Source organism: Harpegnathos saltator, unplaced genomic scaffold (assembly GCF_003227715.2).
Source record: "Harpegnathos saltator strain DR-91 unplaced genomic scaffold, Hsal_v8.6 scaffold795, whole genome shotgun sequence".
NCBI classification, from domain to species: domain Eukaryota; kingdom Metazoa; phylum Arthropoda; class Insecta; order Hymenoptera; family Formicidae; genus Harpegnathos; species Harpegnathos saltator.
Window position 1 is genome coordinate 8,458 of NW_020230643.1, and position 20,443 is coordinate 28,900.

At 33.1% G+C, this 20,443-nt stretch overlaps 2 protein-coding genes and 1 pseudogene across 5 annotated transcripts in view; 2 read left to right on the forward strand and 1 right to left on the reverse strand.

The window, feature by feature from the left end:
• Positions 1 to 3,343: 3,343 nt before the first annotated feature.
• LOC112590370 (uncharacterized) lies at positions 3,344 to 6,035 on the forward strand (annotated as a pseudogene).
• Positions 6,036 to 8,971: 2,936 nt separating this feature from the next.
• Positions 8,972 to 11,327, reverse strand: LOC112590366 (putative nuclease HARBI1). 3 transcript variants are annotated; one of them, XM_025306655.1, is made up of 5 exons: positions 10,909 to 11,327; positions 10,275 to 10,328; positions 9,935 to 10,193; positions 9,614 to 9,829; positions 8,972 to 9,462 (listed from the first exon to the last, which is right to left on the reverse strand). In XM_025306655.1, the coding sequence occupies exons 3-5, from the start codon at positions 10,104 to 10,106 to the stop codon at positions 9,023 to 9,025; spliced, it is 828 nt and encodes a 275-aa protein (XP_025162440.1). In that variant the 5' UTR covers positions 10,107 to 10,193; positions 10,275 to 10,328; positions 10,909 to 11,327; the 3' UTR covers positions 8,972 to 9,022. The 3 variants fall into 3 exon arrangements, with proteins under 3 accessions (XP_025162440.1, XP_025162439.1, XP_025162438.1); XM_025306654.1 differs by having other exon boundaries at positions 10,275 to 10,461; XM_025306653.1 differs by having other exon boundaries at positions 10,275 to 10,479.
• Positions 11,328 to 13,345: 2,018 nt separating this feature from the next.
• Gcat (Glycine C-acetyltransferase) overlaps positions 13,346 to 20,443 on the forward strand; it is a 48,755-nt gene continuing 41,657 nt past the window's right edge. For both annotated transcript variants that reach the window (XM_025306649.1, XM_011147337.3), the window contains exons 1-2: positions 13,346 to 13,466; positions 13,598 to 13,806. In XM_025306649.1, coding sequence (XP_025162434.1) covers positions 13,445 to 13,466; positions 13,598 to 13,806 — 231 coding nt within the window. In that variant the 5' untranslated portion in view covers positions 13,346 to 13,444. The remainder of the gene's footprint in view (positions 13,467 to 13,597; positions 13,807 to 20,443) is intronic.

Genomic DNA, 20,443 nt, shown 5'->3' on the forward strand with positions numbered 1-20,443 from the left:
GTCTTCTATAATTTTATAAACTTCTTCTTGTAAATGAATAGGAATTCGACGAGGAGTCTGCTTAATAGGATTGGAATCTAAAAGTTTAATATGATGACAAAGAATATCACAATTACCAGCTATAACATTTTCAGCAAATAAATCTTGAAATTGAATAAGAAACTCTGAGAAAATCTCTTTTTGTGAAAAATTCAAATGTTTAGAACTTTGTTCATGAATTTCCCTAAGTAATTCAGGAAATTGAATAGAATGTTTCTCTATTCTAGAACAAATTAATTCTTGTTTTCCAAAACTATTCTTTGAGATTCCAAGAGCCCTTTCAAACAATCCATCTACTAAACCTGTTTTTAAAAGAAAATCTCTTCCTAAAATACAATCATTATTTATATCAGCTACATAAAAACATAATTGTACACAAAACTTCCCCAAAGTAATGGTAGCAACAACTTGTGAATGAACCTGAACTCTTTCTCCTGTAGGGTAAAATAAATTAACAGAACCTATCGGACTCAATTTCAAAGGTATTACCTTCCTAGAACTTATAATCGAGACATCGGAACCTGTGTCAATTTTAAAAGAACAAGTTGTATTATTTAACAACCCCCTGAAACAACAAAAATTACTAAGAAACATTTTATCATTCAATTTTCCACAAATATTATACATGTTTTTATCAATTTTGCGCTTATAAAACGGAGCCTGAATCCTTTTTACCGAACCAGCTCCGTGAAGCTCGGCAAAATTTAGTTTTCCTTTTGCTGCAATGTCGGACATTCTGAACGAAAATGTCCTACCCCACCGCATTGCCAACATTCCCTTTCTTTATTCTTATTCGTTTTAAAATTTCTTCGTGCTTCAACTCTTTCAAATTCTTTTCCCTTCTTATATCCATTTCCTTTTTCTTCAGTGTTGTGCCCACACCTTTGGGGAACGTATTGTTCCCACGCTCTTGGGAGAAGACGCTCTGTGAAGAAAGCATATAGAGAGTGTTTGACAGCTGTTATCGTTGTCAAGGAGTTTGTTTACTAACAACTAGAAAAGAGAGTCGCTCTAGTCCTGTCACGGCGTACGGACGTAAAGCGAATTCGTGCGATTATTTTGGAATTGATTGAGATCCGTTTTTCTAGGCTGTAAATAAAGCTTTTCTCGTTTAGTATATCTCGAGTTATTTCTTTTTCTTTCACTTTCACACACAAGCACGTCTACGATTTCTATCGTTATTGATCCCGGACGAGCCCCCAAATGTTGTGCCCGCGCGTGAAAGAAATAACTCGAGATATACTAAACGAGAAAAGCTTTATTTACAGCCTAGAAAAACGGATCTCAATCAATTCCAAAATAATCGCACGAATTCGCTTTACGTCCGTACGCCGTGACAGGACTAGAGCGACTCTCTTTTCTAGTTGTTAGTAAACAAACTCCTTGACAACGATAACAGCTGTCAAACACTCTCTATATGCCTTCTTCACAGAGCGTCTTCTCCCAAGAGCGTGGGAACAATACGTTCCCCAAAGGTGTGGGCACAACAATATATATATATATTTTTATATACTCTTATATGCTTATATACTTTTATACTTTTATATACTCGCACACTTTACATACTTTTATGCTTTTGTACACTAACACATATTCTTACATGTTACATATATATTATGTATTACGTACTACATGCATTTATACTATATATCGTATTATACATCATACACATAAAAAAAAATATATATATATATATAATTTTAATAAATATATATATAAATAAAAATTTTTGTAATAAAAATAATAAAAAAAAGAGAGAAAAGAAAATATTTATAATAATTTATAATGATGATACAAAGTATAACACTGAATTTCCTTTTTCTTTATAAGATACTATTTCAATATTATTTTCTTTTTTCTCTATACATATATATATATAGAAGGACGAAAAAAGGAAGGAAGGGGTTTTGGTGGTCGCCTTCTCTTTCCTCCTTCTAAACAAACACGAATTATTATAATTAAGCTCTTTCTAATTATATTTATCAGATGATTTACGAATAATTGCGTCAATCTCCTCGAAGTATTTTTTCCGGATTATTTTATAACATATTTAAGCAGACAACCTAACAGGTTCTAATCGCAAAAAGGGATAACCGTACTGCAACCCGAAACACGAACTACCTGACTAAAAAGGAAAGATGATCCGAAGCCTGCCACCTTGCGCTGACTAGCAATAAAACAACACACCTGTGAAAACTCAAGGACCATTTCAGCTACAAATGAGTATTTTAATTGCGAAATCAAATCAACTATATTACAATCTACACTCAATTACACACAATTAATACGATTTTAACAATACACTACGTAAGCAAATGTTGGCAGCCCCAACATTTGTCTAAGGCAGGGGGTGTTACGTCCTGTAGATTTAATTAGTAAAAATTCTTTCCTCTCGCGGATTTATATTCTCCTAATATAACTATAATAGGAATATATACATATATAAATATAAATTAGGAAACAGACCCATTTGGCGAACAGCCGTCGCGCCAAATGAAAAGCGATTCGGGAAAATTCCATAACAGGAAACAGTGTCCTGTTGTAAAAATCTACGTCTTCGTTTAAAGTTTATATCTGGGTAGTGTTCGCCATGTGTGTCCGTCGTCCTAGCTATAAAAATTTGAAACTCCGCGCTAACAAACCTTCAGTAAAACAAAGCAACACAGAGCATTCCTGCTCTAAAACTTGAAACTTACATCTTCTCAATCCAAAACCATATGTGCCCTATCAGTCAACCAACAAAGCCTACTTCACTGATAGTCGTAAAATCTGATCTCAGCCTTTGATTTACGGCATTTTGATTTTTCCAGCCGGCCACTTGTATACATTTCTCTATCTCAAGAATCCACCACCTCCACGCTTGTCGCGCCTAATTCATTCAGCCAATCATATCATATCCACCTAAAACTATGAGACACCCACGCTCCACCCTTTAGCCCTTCCATATTCATATCTCCAAAAACTAACTGTCTCCTCCCACGATGTCTTTTAACTTCGCTAATGGCTGAGACTTTTTCCCACTAAGACCAATTCACCCCTTCCTCAAAGGCCATCTCTCTACCCACCCTGATAGCTTCTGCCTCCGATTTTCACTATAAAAACCGCGGTAATCCGCCTCCGCGACACTACTTCTATTCTGAGAGACAGGAAAAAGAGCAGATTCACATTCACTTAGATTCTAGATTCAAAAGTCAGACCTGTAAAAACGCGTCCTTAGACTCAAATTCGTCTTCGGTTTCGTTTGGGCACTACACATACTCTTACGTCCTCTGTCTTATTTTTTTTTTGGGGACAAAAATAAAAATTTAGAATCAGTGTTATTGTGCCATAATTGGACAATTGGAAGGGAGTCGCACAACCCATCCCAACCTACAGAGCAGGAGCCGCCTATCAACCGTTATATCTTGTTCATTTCTCGCATCCCAGGAATCACCAGTAAGTTACATTTTCTTTAGGTTTGTTCGCGTCGCACACTCCAACATGCTCCTATTTGCCCCAATGTGTTCCAATCCGTTTGCATCACCGGAAACTATATGGCGACCAAGCGTTCGCGTCGCATTGGAGCATTCCTCAAGGAGCAAGTAGGAGTGTGATCCATTTACCCCAGCTTCGGAGGTGGTGCAGTTTGGGCAGAAACAGTTTTGTCATGAGCGCATGTGCAATCATTAGTTTACTTTTGCGAAGAAGAATGCAAAAAAGTACGACTAAATTAAGAAGACGTGTATTAAATATTCAGGTATTTAAAATGTCTTGCATAAGATTTTAGTTGACTGCTGAAATATGCATTTTTATAATTAATTAACTAATAGTGAATTCAAAATAGGTTAAGTGATTTTATTTTAGGACAATTTGTGTGACTTATGTTTATATTTTATTTGAATTAATACGTGAGCAAAAATGTAATATTTTACATACGACATATTATTCAGTAATTTGTGATTAATATATTCCAACATTATTTGTTTTAAAGTTATTTTAACCAGTTAAGAAGTGTTCACTTACACAACTATTGTATTTAATATTAATGATTTTTTTGTTATAGTCTTCAGCAAGACAAACAATCCATAATGGCTGAATCTAATCAGAAAATTATGATAGCACACCCGAATGCTAATTCTTTAATAACAGGATCTATGATTCCAAAGAACTCAGCTATAAAAGTCATGCCAAAAATATTATCATTTAAATTAGTTAAGCCTCAAACACCAAATACTTCTGCCGTAACTCACACAACGGACTTAACACAATACTTAACCACAGTGCCTTTGATGAATAAGATGAGTCCTTCCAGTATTCAGTTGCATGAAAGTCCTTCCATTACAGCAACAAGCTCTACGCAGCATACAGATACAATTATGAGTTCATTGGATTTTTCGATTGTAAACTCAGATTCTTCCACAGTTATGGAAAAGGAACTTATGACAGATAATGAAAAAGAGAATGATTCTGTTTTCAACAGTGTTTTCAACAGTGATAGTCATTTTATTTGGAGTCAAAAGTATAATGTTATTTTTCTCAGAATATGAAAAACATGAGAAAAAGTTTCAAAAACGGAAATATCAAAGTAAGGAGGCTATGTTTCAAGCGTTAGCAGAGTCGTTCCAAAAGAAAGGTTATATAAATGCTATCAAAAATCATATGAAAAATAAATTTAAATTATTGAAAAAGAAATGGGATATACATATTAAACGGACCACTGGAAAAAATAGCTCTGGAAAAGGGACAAAACCTCTTCCATATGAAGAGTAAGTTTTATGTTCATTCTGTTTCTTATATGTGTCATAATTTTAAATGGAATACTTTCAATTGATACTCAGAAAACATGAAAGTTTTGAAGATATCTAAAAGATATGTTTTAAATATTTTCTAAGAAAAGATATTTTTAAAAAATATCTAAAAGATATCTTTTAGAAATATCTTGAAGATATCTATAATGAGATATCTTTTACATATCTTTAAGATCTCGATGTTTTCTAGATCTTAATATGTCCTTAAATATCTTTCAAATAACTTAAGTATATTTTTTGATATCTAAAATAAAATTTGTAAACGTTTTAAAATATCACGTCTTAAAGTGTAAGATGTTTTTTTACATTTCATCGAAATATGTAAAAGATGTCTTAACTTGTTGCATAAGGTATCTTTTAAATCTCTAAAAAATATCTTTTTCAGAAATACAAGACATCTGGAGACATAGCAAAATATCTTTTAGAAGTCTAAAAGATATCTTTATGTCTATTTGGGCAGTTTAATCAGCTTTCTTTTTTGATATTTTTGCTTTCTTTTTGTTATTTTCGAAATATTTAAAGTATATATATTTAATCACTAATGGATTGTATACTTTTCCTTATAGAGAAATGATAAAAATATTTGGAAAAAGTCATAGTGGAGTGCCACTTATTGTAGCTAGCCGTAATGGAATTATTTCTCAAAAAGAAATTTTGCAAAACGTCTGTCAAAATTTGTCTGAGTGAGTAATGATCTCTCTAAAATACATTTTTAAATTCTTGTCTTCATTTAGATAAGTAATTAAAAGTGTTTTCTATTATAGAAATGAGAATGAAGAGCAACAAGAGCAGATTTCTTCTGTACTACATTCACCGAATCCCGTAACTGTAGGTACCAATTTAAATCTCTTGTCATCGAGAAACAATTCGTCACCAATAAGGAGCAATGTTTCAGTTCCGACATTATCGACTAATAGCAGCAGATCATCAATGACGGGTAGCAGCTGCTCCTCTTTAACAAATACAAGAGTAAAAGTACGAGATGGCAAATTGGCGCTTACTTTGCAATCAGTCAAAGAATCCATTTGTGCCGTGTTACAAAAAGAAAGTAATGATAAACAAGAAATACACACAAAATTTCTGACAGAGCTTCAAAAATTTAACGAATTGCAAAAAGAACGAAATATCATTCTGCAAAAACAACTTATGGTACTTGAAAATTTGGCCAAAAAGATAAATCCAACAGAAAAATTATTATTACATGACTGAAAACATTGAAATAATTGTTAGATATAAACATATATTTTATTTGACCATATTTAAAACAATGTTGGTTATGTTTATAGTTTTTGATTAAATATAAATATCTAATTTCTCAAATTTTTATTTATTCGTTTTCTGTTAATTTTAATGGATAGCACGATAAGACTTCGTATTAAACTTCTCGAGAAGTCAAAGTTAAGTTTACTCGATTGAGTTTTTTTGCATAATAAAGCAGTATTATTTAAAGTCAGTTGCTGATAAAGGATAAAAACTATTACAATTTCTTTTAATCATCAGTCATTTTTAGTCAGTTTAGTCAGTTTATTGAAATATTACACACGTGCATTATACATTAATTGTATTTATTTTTTGTGAAAAAATTATTAGAGATATAAAATATATGATATTAAAATAAACTGATGTGTGGATAACTGATATGTATTGTTGAAAAGAATTTTTTTGTTCAGAGACATTCTATAATCACAAATAAAACTTTAATATAATATTTAAGAGATTTTATTATCTTTCTTAACTTCTCCTAATATGAATAATTTAATATAACGATTGTTAAGATAACGATCATTATGTTAAATTGTTTGTGTAAAAAAATTAAATTAAAATACATATACAAACATATAAAATAAATATAAAATATAGATGTGTATTTTAACTTTGCTATATATACATAGAATACTTAAAAAAAGTAGAACTTATTACAAGAAGTAATCATCTTCTCATGGCCACTTTTTAAGGTATATTCAGACAAATATATATGAGCACATGATATACAGGGTGGACCATTTTAACCTTTAATGGAGAATAACTCGACCGGTGAGCGAAATAATGAAAAAAGTTTCATACAAAAGTTGTTGGACAAGGAGGGGCACGTATGACCATATCCTTGAATTTGACCTTGACTTTGACCTTACGGGTTATTTGAAGGTCAAATAACATTTTTTAAATGGAATTGCCTATTTTCGACCCCGGATTTGGAAAGAGCGGGAAATTTTAGAATAAAATATGGTATGATCGATAAGATCAAATGTCATGTTTTGAGGTCATTTCAAAGTCAAAAGGAACTTGTACGTGTATTCATGCGAAAATCGTATCTGTATACGGGGATTTCTAAATTATCTTCTACACTTAGCATTACCCAGAGACAACGACGTGGACGTGGTAGAATTCTGCCTCTTTCGGGGTGCTTGTTTAGAGTGAATCCCCTTGCCTCTCACTATGCATACTTTGCTATTGTTAATCTAGCTATTCAAAAGGTTTTCGAAAGTTGCACCGTTAGCATTTATGCAATAATTGAGCCTTTTTTGGAAATGGGCCACTGTGCTGAGCAAGACATTTCGTGGAATCGCTTCGTCTTATGCGATTTTCCATATCTTCTCTTGTTGTTGGTTCTTCTTTGAAAACAACTTCTTTCAAATAGCCCCAGAGATAAAAATCGAGTGACGTCAAATCAGGAGAACGAGGAGGCCATGCAATCGGACGCTCTCGACCAATCCATCGGTTCGGGTACCTTTCATCTAAAAACCTCCTGACTATACGTGCAAAGTGCGGTGGTGCACCATTCTGTTGGAAGAACATCCTTCTCCTGGTTTCCAAGTCTACGTTCTCCAACAAATGAGGCAATTGGTCTGTGAGCAAATCGAGGTACGTATTTGCATTCACAGTACGTTCGAAAAAGAATGGACCGACCAAGTATCCATTAACAATCCCGCACCAGACATTGAGGCTCCAGCGGTGTTGATTGTTAATGGATACTTGGTCGGTCCATTCTTTTTCGAACGTACTGTGAATGCAAATACGTATCTCGATTTGCTCACAGACCAATTGCCTCATTTGTTGGAGAACGTAGACTTGGAAACCAGGCGAAGGATGTTCTTCCAACAGAATGATGCACCACCGCACTTTGCACGTATAGTCAGGAGGTTTTTAGATGAAAGGTACCCGAACCGATGGATTGGTCGAGAGGGTCCGATTGCATGGCCTCCTCGTTCTCCTAATTTGACGTCACTCGATTTTTATCTCTGGGGCTATTTGAAAGAAGTTGTTTTCAAAGAAGAACCAACAACAAGAGAAGATATGGAAAATCGCATAAGACGAAGCGATTCCACGAAATGTCTTGCTCAGCACAGTGGCCCATTTCCAAAGAAGGCTCAATTATTGCATAAATGCTAACGGTGCAACTTTCGAAAACCTTTTGAATAGCTAGATTAACAATAGCAAAGTATGCATAGTGAGAGGCAAGGGGACTCACTCTAAACAAGCACCCCGAAAGAGGCAGAATTCTACCACGTCCACGTCGTTGTCTCTGGGTAATGCTAAGTGTAGAAGATAATTTAGAAATCCCCGTATACAGATACGATTTTCGCATGAATACACGTACAAGTTCCTTTTGACTTTGAAATGACCTCAAAACATGACATTTGATCTTATCGATCATACCATATTTTATTCTAAAATTTCCCGCTCTTTCCAAATCCGGGGTCGAAAATAGGCAATTCCATTTAAAAAATGTTATTTGACCTTCAAATAACCCCTAAGGTCAAAGTCAAGGTCAAATTCAAGGATATGGTCATACGTCCCCCTCCTTGTCCAACAACTTTTGTATGAAACTTTTTTCATTATTTCGCTCACCGGTCGAGTTATTCTCCATTAAAGGTTAAAATGGTCCACCCTGTATATAAACATAAAAATAAAATAATCAATTGCTTTTTTTTACAATAAGCGCGTACAAAATTCCAAAACATTAAAAGTGTAATAAAACGCAAAAAAGGCAAAATAATATCTTGCAAAAACAATATAGCGATATTAGAGAAAATGGTAAAAAGAATATACCTAAGAAAAAGAATTATCATATGAAGACTGAAAACATAGATATTGATGTAAGATATAAACATATTATTTATTTAACGCTGAACTTTTATATATTTATATATATATATATATATCATATAGTCATTAAAATTTGTCTTAATATATCTCTACTCTACGTTGAATCGTCTTTGGAACAATTGTCGGCATAGTTCATCTCTGAGATCACAACCACGTCGTTCATCAACAAAATTTTCATCCCTATCTTCTGGCAGGACATGGGGTAACAACACCTGTGCATTTACATCAGCATGATTGTCGTTCTCGGGTTCTTCCATGTATTGCATATCATTAAAGTCAGCCATATTATGAAGGACGCAACAAGTGAAAATGAATTTAACAATGAACTGCATGTTCCTCAGCTTAAGGAAATATAATTGGCTGAAACGTTGTTTCAATATTCCAAATGTATGTTCTACAGAGATTCTGCACTGACTATGTATACGATTAAAGTTTCTTTGGGCCTGTGTAAGATGTCCATTATCCCGATATGGAGTAATTAATTGAGGAAGGCATGGATATGCAGCGTCTCCAAGAATTATGTTTTCGTCTAAAAAAATTACATTTGCTTAAGATAAACATCAAAAGTTAAATAAACATTCACGATAAAGTATATGTATATTAACTAAATTAAACAAGAATAGAGATATTCGACTAAAACAATAATACAATAATTGTTTATGATTATTATGTATTCATACTGTGACAGAGTACTGGTAAGTCTTCAGCCAGACTAGAATTTGCAAATACTCTTGCATCATGCACTGAGCCAGGATATCCAATTAACACATCTAAGAACTTGTTCTGCTCATTAACTGTTCCCTGCATGTGAATGGAAAAATAATGTTTTCTATTGATATAGGCTACTGGGTCTTCAGAAGGTTTGTCTATACGGATGTGTGAACCATCAATAGAACCTATAACAGGAAAGAAATATTAATTAAATTATATCATTACCCACACTAAATTACAAAAATGTAAGTTTAAATTAAGTACATCATCAGAAAAAATTACATTATTACCAATTATTCCTGGAAAATTTTTATTTTCTACATAGTATCTCTGCGCTTTCTGCTTTTCTGCCTCAGTGGGTTCATACCGAATAAATTCATTTCTTAAATCATGTAAAAACTGTGTGACTCTTTGTAACACTGATTCAAAGGCACTAAGAGAAATTAAATCTATCAGCAACATCCCTGAAACTTGTACTTTGATGCCCAGCAAACTATAGAAAAGTAAGAATGTGTTTTTCAGCCGAAACTACTTCAAATCTTCCATGTCCTATATAAAATATTAATTATACTTTATTTAAAATAAAATGAAAAACTTATCATATTAAATTTTTAATTTAAAAAACAGTACTTATCTCCTAGATTTCTAAAATGTGCCCAATAACTAAATCTGTCCACCATGCTTCTGAAAAGCATTCTTTTTAAACGATAATGCATAATAAATTCTTCATCGGTATACATTGGCACTATTTGTTCAATATAATTAGTTATGCATGTTCTACGTCTTCTTTGAATGATACCTTCAGCCATTTCAATAACTGCATTAATAGCAATATCTACAAATTACATAAAATCAAATAAAAATGCACTAACTATTTAAGGAAATGACGGTAATTATACAGAATAACCCCTCACCTCTAATTTTGACGAAAAAATATTTAATCGACGCGTTTTTGCAAGAGAAACAACTTTTCTATTTGAAAAAATCGTCGCTCTGTCTTGTGGAGCGAGATATAAATTGTTAAAGTTGATGACAATTTAGGTTAGGAAATCTGTCACGGAGGCGACAGATAAGATTCCGACAGAGATTTTTTCAAATAGAAAAGTTGTTTCTCTTGAAAAAATGTGTCGATTAAATATTTTTTCATCAAAATCGGAGGTGAGGGGAATATTCTATATAATTACCGAAAAGACAAATTAAAACTAATAATGTTCAGAGGTTATAGCAAATAAGGTTAGGATGTCACATCTTCATCAATACTCACTCTCTATTTCATCGTCGTTCCCATTGTCTTTCACAAATAAATCACGGATTACAGCTAAAGGTAAAAGATTTTCATTAATTTTATTCATAATTAATATATTAAAGCCAATGAGAAAATCTTCCAATGGATCCATGCTGCGAGTTTAATTTGCATGTTTGCATGCATCTTAAAAGAGGAGAAACTGCTCCAATCCGTTCGTGTCACTGAGCATTGGTGCACATGAACTCATCTGCTCCAACCACCATCTTATCCGTGATCCAAATGCTCCCTGGTGTACATTCGAGCATGCGACGCGAACAAACCTAATGTAAACAACATTCCTTGTGCGCTTATTTGGCGCACGCGCAGCAACGCACTTTTAGCACATACTTTTGGGGGACAGGAATGTAAAGTCAAAATATAAGAAGTTAGCAATCTAGTTGTTATATAGAAGTCTGTGTGTCTTACTATTATCTTCCTCTCACTCTATACGTTTTCCTACCCCCACCACCGACATCAGCGATCCATTTTATATATTAATGGTTTGCACGGAATTATGCATTTTTTGATGCGCTTCTGACAAAGTACATGTAAACTACGTTTATTACACACATTTCTCAATGGTAACGGTACAATCGTTTGGTTCGTGTCCAATCTACTTCCAAACTATGATAAAAAGGTAAAATAAAAAGAAACAATCACTCGCTTTGTCCTTGTCTCATCATTGATGAACAGTTACGCGACGGGATTATATATAATAAGCAAGATATTATATATAACAATCGCGAGATTAGTAATAACGATCTTATAACAAAGTATTCCCATCTCTGTCCTTTGTGGCATTCAACATGTGTTGTCACGCATTATCTTATCCGTGTAATCCGGAAAAATAATTTCCAGGCTTCAGACGATTTTTAGCAATTGTAAGATAAATATTAACAGTGCAGCGTTTACATATTGCCAAGGGGACGAAAGTTTGCGCAACAAAAAGCGAGATCTCATGTGGCAGGAGACACTGTGTTAATAAGGAAAGGTCGAAAAACAGAGAGTAGCACTTTCTATCGAGCCATCGGACGAATTAGTCGTAAAAACTGTCGTTAGTGCGAATTGTGTAATAGTGTGTAATCAAATTGTCTGCATTTGTAGATCAAATATATCTTGATTTGTTTTCCTGTTCTACAAAATGTAGTGATTACAATAGTCTAAGATGGGACTCGATCTAATATTAGAAGTTATTTTTCTTTTTCCATATATCAACTCATTTCGAACCTTCTTCTCTTTCCTTTTCTAGTTTTCCTTTGTATATCTCATTTTCCCTCGCTATCCTCTCTCCTTCTTTCATAATGATATAACAAAGCTAACAGCGTTCAATTTTTATAAATGTTACACTTGTTTATAAATATCTAGGTTGTCACAAATTACCGGAATTGATTAATTTTTTTAACGGGACATTTTAGGAAAAAATGTTTCAGACAAAAGTTATATGGTTTCAAAGGGGACATATAACAACTATATCATTTTGTTTACAAATAGCGCCATTTTCGAGATATTCACTAATCATTACTTTTCTTAAACGGAAACCCCAATTTTTTATTATATCATTTTTTTCTATCAATTAATTTAAATAACTTTTATCTGAAACATTTTTTAATTTGCTTAACATTTTTTTAGATATTTAAGGAAAACTTGGTAAGTTTTTCAGTATTTAACTTACGATATCGTTTACGATCACTAACTGTTTGTGAAGAAAAAGTGGTACTAGACTTTTTTACTCTATTTGATCTCAGAAATATATTGTTACAATAGCGCCTTAACTTTTGTTAGTTTGATGATTTAGAAATTTCCAAAAGTCGATAAGTTAACAAAAGTCAAGGAACTATTGTAATAATATATTCTTGAGACCAAATAGAATAAAAAAGTCTAGTACTATTTTTTCTTCCGACAAATAGTTAGCGAGATATAAATTAAATCCTGAAAAACTTACCAAATTTTTTTTAAATATCTCAAAAAATATTAGGCAAATAAAAAAATGTTTCAAACAAAAGCTGCTAAAATTAATTGATAGAAAAAGATGATATAATAAAAAATTAAGGTTTCTATTCAAGAAAAGTAATAATCAGTAAATATCTCGGAAATGTCGCCATCTGTAAACAAACTGATATAGTTGTTTTATGTCCCCCTTTAAACTATACAACTTTTGACTGAGACAGTTTTCGATTTAACTCAATATTTCCGAGATATTGAGTGGATTCTTTAAAATGAGACACTTTGTATACTATAATAATTGTATACTATAAATTATATTTTAATGAAAAGTCGAAATTTTGATATAAGAATATACAAATCACTTTCACATACATAAAGACTACATAAAGAATGATGTGGGAACCCATATATGTTATATATTGATTATATATTATTGTATTGACTGTAGAAGAAAAGTGTGTTGAGATGACTATAAATATGAAACTGGTTTGACCACTTTTATTCCCACTTATGATCAGTCATCTGCCAGCATCGCTCGAGCTGCAGTGCAATAAGTGATATCACAAGCAAAATGTATTATAACTTTACAAAAGGTAGATACACTTTCCCTCCTTTCTTTCTCCTTTCCGTAGCTACTTATTTGTTATGTTATTATTTTTTACAATATAATATTGTCCACAATAATCTTGCTACTATTTTAAATTCTATCTGTTTTATGTTATAGCTTCCCAGTTTCGAGTTACAACGAGGTGGAATATTCACCGAACTGTGGCTTCATTAAATGCTTTTGTAAAATCTGAATTAACAGCGATAACAAAAGCTGGTACTTGGAAAAACGAACACGTAATTGCGTCACCTCAACAAACAAAGATTACTTTATCGAATGGCAAGAAAGTTATTAATTTTTGTGCTAATAACTATTTGGGTTTAGCGGTAAGATAAAATTAGAAAAAGCAATAAGATCAATATTAACAATATTAACAATATTAATTGATATAAATCAATATTAACAATGTGATATAATGTTCCAGTTGTTACATTTATATAATCAATATACAGATCTACAAATCTACAAATTTTCCAATCATACTTTATATAGTTCAGCGGTTCTCAACATTTTGTTTCATGTATCCTCTCGAAGTATGCATGTTAATTGGTATATCCCCTTGATAAATAAAACTATACTTACAGTATAATAGGAATAAAATAATATATATATATATATGGTTGCGCTTGTTTACATTTGTACAGTTCATCAATGGTTAGGTTTATTTTGTTAAGATAGAGTTACAAATTATTTTCAACATTCAGCCTGTCCTTATATTCATTTTATAAAGCAGCTAAAAATGAAAAACTGTTCATACAAACGCGCTTCGTCACTTATTTTTGAAAAAATTAATCAATAGCAGTGTTATCAAGTTAACGATTTTTAAGATTTTATAATATATCCCTAAAAGTTTTGCCGCGTTTTTCCAATGGTATGTGTAGGCCAGGTCGAGAACAGCTGATATAGTGTGAAAAAAATTTGTTTTTATTATATCAAAATTTTACCTTCTCAAAAATTCAAGTAATGGTATATATATGTTAAATATATAATATATATAATATTATCATTTTTATAGCAGTTACAGAAAAATGGTAATAATAACCTAATCTGTTGATACCTAAATAGTAGAATGACGTTGAATAACGTGTTAATAACGTCCCAGTAAGCAAAATGTTAGCAGAATGCGCGCAGATTGACGCCAATTTCGATCAGATCCCCACGTCAAAACCATAGTCATCTGTGTCCTCATTAGGCTCGTGTTTTGTTGACAGGACCTGCGTGACAGGCCGTGCGAACAGATTGTCGGCAGAAACCGCGCAGGTCCTGCTGCCAAACTACGCGCAAAGTCTGCGCGCAAAGTTTGCTCGGTTTCTGCCGCCAATCTGCCGTCAACTTATTGCAAGTCTTACGCGGTTTTTGTTACAAATCTGTCGTCAAATATCCGACAGCAGGATCTGGTGCATATTTAACCGCAGATTGGTGGCATAATTTGATAGAACAGATTCTGCGTTAAATTTATTACTTATTTGCCATCAAATTATGATAGCAGGCTTTGCTTGAAATCTACTCGCACAGGTTTGGCTATTTAGGATATTAATGTCACATGATTAATGATGTTTAGAACATCAATTATACGTTGTTCATATAATGTTTTGACATAATTTTAATTAGATAAAAGTCTAATATTTGAATAAAGTTTTTTTTAACTTATATAATAACAAATAAACTTATCGACTAAGTCGCGTCATGTACAAAAACTAAAATTACAAAATTGTAATATAACTTATAACGTATTCGTTACATATATTTTTATTTTCAATTTATGTAGCAACAACTGAATGTGTCAACTAGATAATAAATTTAAAAAAGACTCAATAAACAATCTGTTAGTACCCAGTAAGCAAGGAACATGAAATTAATGTTTAGAAATATTGATTTTACGTAAATTTTTTAACATTTTTTGAATAATATTATATACACATTTAAAAACTATTATTTTGCAATATGGTTTTTCTATATGTTGTTAAAACATTTTATATAACATTATAGCAAATATTTTTTAAATATTATTTTAACATTTATTTGATGCAACAGTTAATGCAACAGTTAAAAAATATTTATAGTTTGATATTAGATTTGCAACATTATAACATTCTCATTTAAACATTACTGAAACTTCGAAATTATGACCAGAGTAAACACATTTATATAAAGTGAAGAATTGGTGTAGTGTTAAAGTGATAGACTTGTAATCCAGAACTCTTTCGGATATCGGAGTTCGGTCCTACCAGTACCAAGTGTGAATTTTTCAAATGTGATGTGACATGGTATCAATAAAATAAACTAAGTTTCAAGTACAACCAGAATAATAACTTTAAAAATCGTTTCTACTAGAAAAAGAGCAATAATTAGTTTTTAATTTTTGTACTGAGAAATTATCAAAATGTTAACAAAATTATTAGCGCAACATTATTTATAACAACTTTACATTTGGGAACTCAACATTACCGAAACCTCCAAATCGGGGTTAAAGTTTGTTCATTATGATATTGTATACAACGTTAGATACGACATATTTGAAACACTTGTTACTGAATATCGTTATAATAACGTTGTAATAATGATTTTTTGCTTACTGGGTAATCTGCCGACAGATTGGCGATAAATTCCATTAGGATCTCTTGACAGATTCATAGACATCTGTGTCTGCATTCGGCTCATATCTTATCGATAGAGCTTGCTGATAGCGTTTGATAGCGGATTGATGGCAAAAAGAGAGGAAGATCTGCAGTATATTTAAATACAGTTTATTTAAATACAACAGCAGATTCTGCGCATTTTTTGCTGTCAGTCAGTTATCATACTATATTATCGGATTTTGTTGTACTTTTGCTAGTAAGTTACTGACAAAATCTATGACAGATATTGTGCAAAAATTACTTTTCGATTTGGTTATTTGGGGATGAGATGTTATAAAAAAAGTATAATAAGCTAAATTTTAAATTAAATTGACAAAAGTAAAAAATATAGAAGAAAATTATTTTTTATTAAATATTCTATTAATAATAAATGCTCTGATAATTATAACTTTGGCAATGATCTTGATGTCTCAATTACTTCGTTATTTTCGAGAAAAAATATCATATAATTATATATAATTATACAGGGTGTTCCAAAATGGTTGGGACCCTTAAAAATCTTGAAAGATATAAATTTGACAAAAAACTGTTTCAAACAAAAGTTATAGGGCTCAAAACGATATATTTACTGATCTTATCAGTTTGACCTTGAGCAGCGTTGCCAAGATCAAGTCAAGGTCAATCTAATTTTTTAAAATAAACCCCTATTTTTTATTATATGATATTTTCTACTAATTAATTTTAATAACTTTTGTTTGAAACATTTTTTTATTTGCCCAATACTTTTTGAGATATTTAAGAAAAACTTGGTAACTTTCTTAATATTTAATTTATATCTCGCTATTTGTCAGAAAAAAAATATTACTAGATTTCTTTACTATATTTGATCTCAAGAATATATTGTTACAACATCCCTGATAACAGCCTTGACTTCTGTTAATTTGATGATTTTGAAATTTCCAAAGATCGATAAGTAAACAAAAAGTAGAGCATTATTGTAACAATATATTTTTGAGACGAAATAGAATAAAAAAGTTAATTTTTTCTTCCGGCAAATAGTTAGCGGGATATCATAAGTTAAAAGTTGCCAAATTTTCCTTGAATATCTTAAAAATATTAGGTAAATAAAAAAATGTTTTGGACAAAAGTTGCTAAAACTAATTGGTAGAAAAAGATGGTATAATAGAAAATGGAAGTTTTTATTGAAAAAAATTAAGTTGACCTTGACCTAACCTTGGCAACATAACTCAAAGTCAAACTGATAAGATCAGTAAGTACACTGTTTTGAACCCTATAACTTTTATTTGAAATACTTTTCTATAAAACTTATATCTTTCGAGATTTTTAAAGGTCCCGAACTTTTTGGGATACGCTGTATATAATTATATATAGAGTGTACGAAAAGTATCGAAACCCCTTCCCTCTCGGAAAATACGCATTTTAGGAAAAAATTTTTCATACAAGTTAGTGTTACGTCCTGGAGGAGGAGCGCAACTTGGCGCTTGCTTTCGCAAGCTCCGACGTACTCGCAAGTCAGCGGTACAGATCAAGGATCGGAGCGATCCCTTTATCTGACGCGGACGTACGCCGGTGGTCCTTGATTTAGGTCAAGGAACTGAATCCTTTTACCTGGGATAGGGTCGTGAGCGACGGTTGAAGGAAGGGAGAATCTTTGTTGAGAATAATTAGTCGGTAATCGTGATTGGCTTACAATTACAAATAACTTGTTTTATTAGTAATTAGAAGGATGTTCACAATGAAATAAAATTTACATACTTTTATAAAATGTACGTATACATAGATGTATAAACAATCGCGGTCTGAGCAAAATTCCGTGTTCGTTATGTCCGACTGTGATCGAAAGGTTTGGCCACTGGGGTCTGATTTAACAATTAAGGAGGAATGCCAAGGGGGATAGAAAACGGAAGTAAAACGAAAGGAAAAGAAAAGAGAGAGAAGAATAGATAAAAAAATGAAACGAAAGAGGTCACTCAGGTAAAATAAAATATAAATAACTTACTGCTGGACTTCTCTGATCTTAGTAGACAATGAAAGGTGTGGTTGCTGAGTCTCTGTGAGAATAGATGCCTCAAGTTCTGCGCCAAGGATAGGCAGCTGGTTTCGGCAGAATCGCTCTCAATGGCCCAAGAAGGCACAAGATCGTTGCACCGAATAATTAACAAGTGAAGAATACTGGTTGGTCTAAGCCACAAGTTGGCTTGATTGTTAAGAAAACCCTGAAGGGGTGCTGGAGAGAAGCGTCTGTCCTGGGTGCTGGATCGGCGAGAAGTGAGTGAGGCTTTTGACTTTTCTCAAAAAGTCAGCCCGGTTGAGAGAGTGGGGCTTTTAGGGGAATGTTCCAGATGATTATTTTATAGGAGATAAGATGCATGTGGCAATAAGAGGATTTCGAAAGACTTTTGTAAATAAAAAAAATCGTGGCAGCTATCTTAAGAAGTAAATATCGATATTTATAAGAACGATGTCATGATGCTGATATCAGTGATTAAGTTCGTAGGAAATCAAATAGGGATTAGGTTAAGATTATTAGTATTTTCGGGGTATCAAAATTTCCAGAAGTTGTTCGTGTGATAACTTGTGAGGTAGGTCGTGTGGTAACGTGCCTGAGCGCATTTAGACGTGTAATCAGTAAAAATAAATTCGATAACTCTTATTTATATAAGAGTTTTGAGGTTCGCTGAGTCAGCATGACGTAACATTAGTAAAGTTTTATAAGGCACATTACATAGCAATATTATAACCTTAAATAGCGTTGTCAAGGTCGCGTGAAGATCATCTTAAATTTCTTAAATCGAATCTCCTATTTTTCATTATATATTCTTATAACTTATCTCGAGGGCTTTCCAAAACACTATAATTAAATGTTTTTTGTTAGGTGTTTTTTAAGTTACAAGACTTAAAAGTTGCAGTACCGCCGGCATTAGCATTACCCAAGGCAGAGCTCAGCAAAGTTTGTAACTTTCAGCCGATTCTCGGGAGCTACGCCTCTTATCTCCCCTTGCTGCGCGGCGGATCTCACAACTGATGGTCGCGGCTCGCGGCCTCAGGAACGTTGAGATCATAAGGCGTATCTATGTGGTGCCTACTAAAGATGCGTTCGGGGAGCGTGTCGATCAGCACTAACGCGTCATTCAATCCTTGTACATGTAATGAGCGATAAAGATAGAATAACGTGTTAGCGTTGACAGCGCGCTCCTTTAACGCACCTTAAAGACTGAAAAATAAATGTATCGATACAACTATATGTATAATATTTCATACAAACTAGCACAAATATATACTTGTATAAGTATTGAGGACTTGAATAAGTTCTCGTTGTTTCCCGACAGATGGTTTTATGTTAGCCTTTTTGCATCGGACAATACTACAGCCAACTTCATCGTGAAGCTCCACCATTAGGCTCGAAGTGACAGTATATGTTATTCCGCTGAAGCGTAAACAATATATTCTTTCATAGCGTTAAACATGTCGAATTTCGTACCAAAAAAAGAGTATTTTCGGGGAATTTTACTGCATTATTTGTTTAAAAAAAAATCTGCAGCTGAAGCACATAGAATTCTTGTGGAGACTTATGGCGGCTATGCTCTGTCGGAAACAACATACAGAGATTGATTTAGACGCTTTAAAAATAATGATTTTGATGTTGAAGATAAAGAACGCTCTGGCACCGAAAAAGTTTGAAGACGAAGAATTAGAAGCATTACTCGATGAAGGCCCATGTCAGACGCAAAATGAACTTGCAGAATCATTAAGAGTTGATCACACAACAGTTGCCAAACATTTAAAAGCATTAGGAATGATTCAAAAGCAAGGAAATTGGGTGCCGTATGAATTGAAGCCGAGAGACGTTGAATGGCGCTTTTTCACGTGTAAACAGCTGCTCTAACTGCAGAAAAGGAAAGGTTTTTTACATCGTATCGTGACTGGCGATAAAAAGTACACTACGATAACCCGAAGCGCAGAAAATCGTGAGGTAAGTCCGGCCATGCATTAACATCGACGGCAAACCCGAATATCCATGATTCCAAGCTTATACTCTATATTTGGTGGAATCAGCTAGTATATTATGAGCTTCTCAAACTCAACGAAACCATCACGGGATCGCTATCGACTACAATTGATGCGTTTGAGCCGAGCATTGAAGGAAAAACGGCCGCAATACGAGGAGAGACACGGCAAAGTAATTTTGCAGCATGACAACGCTCGACTACATGTTGTAAAATCGGTCAGAACCTACTTGGAAACACTCAAATGGGAAGTCCTACCCCACCCGCTGTATTCACCGGACATTGCTCCTTCCGATTACCACTTGTTTCGATCGATGACTCATGGCCTGGCTGAGCAGCACTTTCATTCTTATGAA

Coding starts and splice junctions, on each gene's coding strand:
- LOC112590366 (XM_025306655.1), bottom strand. CDS start 10,106: ATGTTGCTGATAGATTTAATTTCTCTTAGTGCCTTTGAATCAGTGTTA. Junction 9,830..9,934: donor AAATTTTCCAGGAATAATTG/GTAATAATGTAA, acceptor TTCCTGTTATAG/GTTCTATTGATGGTTCACAC. Junction 9,463..9,613: donor CTTACCAGTACTCTGTCACA/GTATGAATACAT, acceptor TAATTTTTTTAG/ACGAAAACATAATTCTTGGA.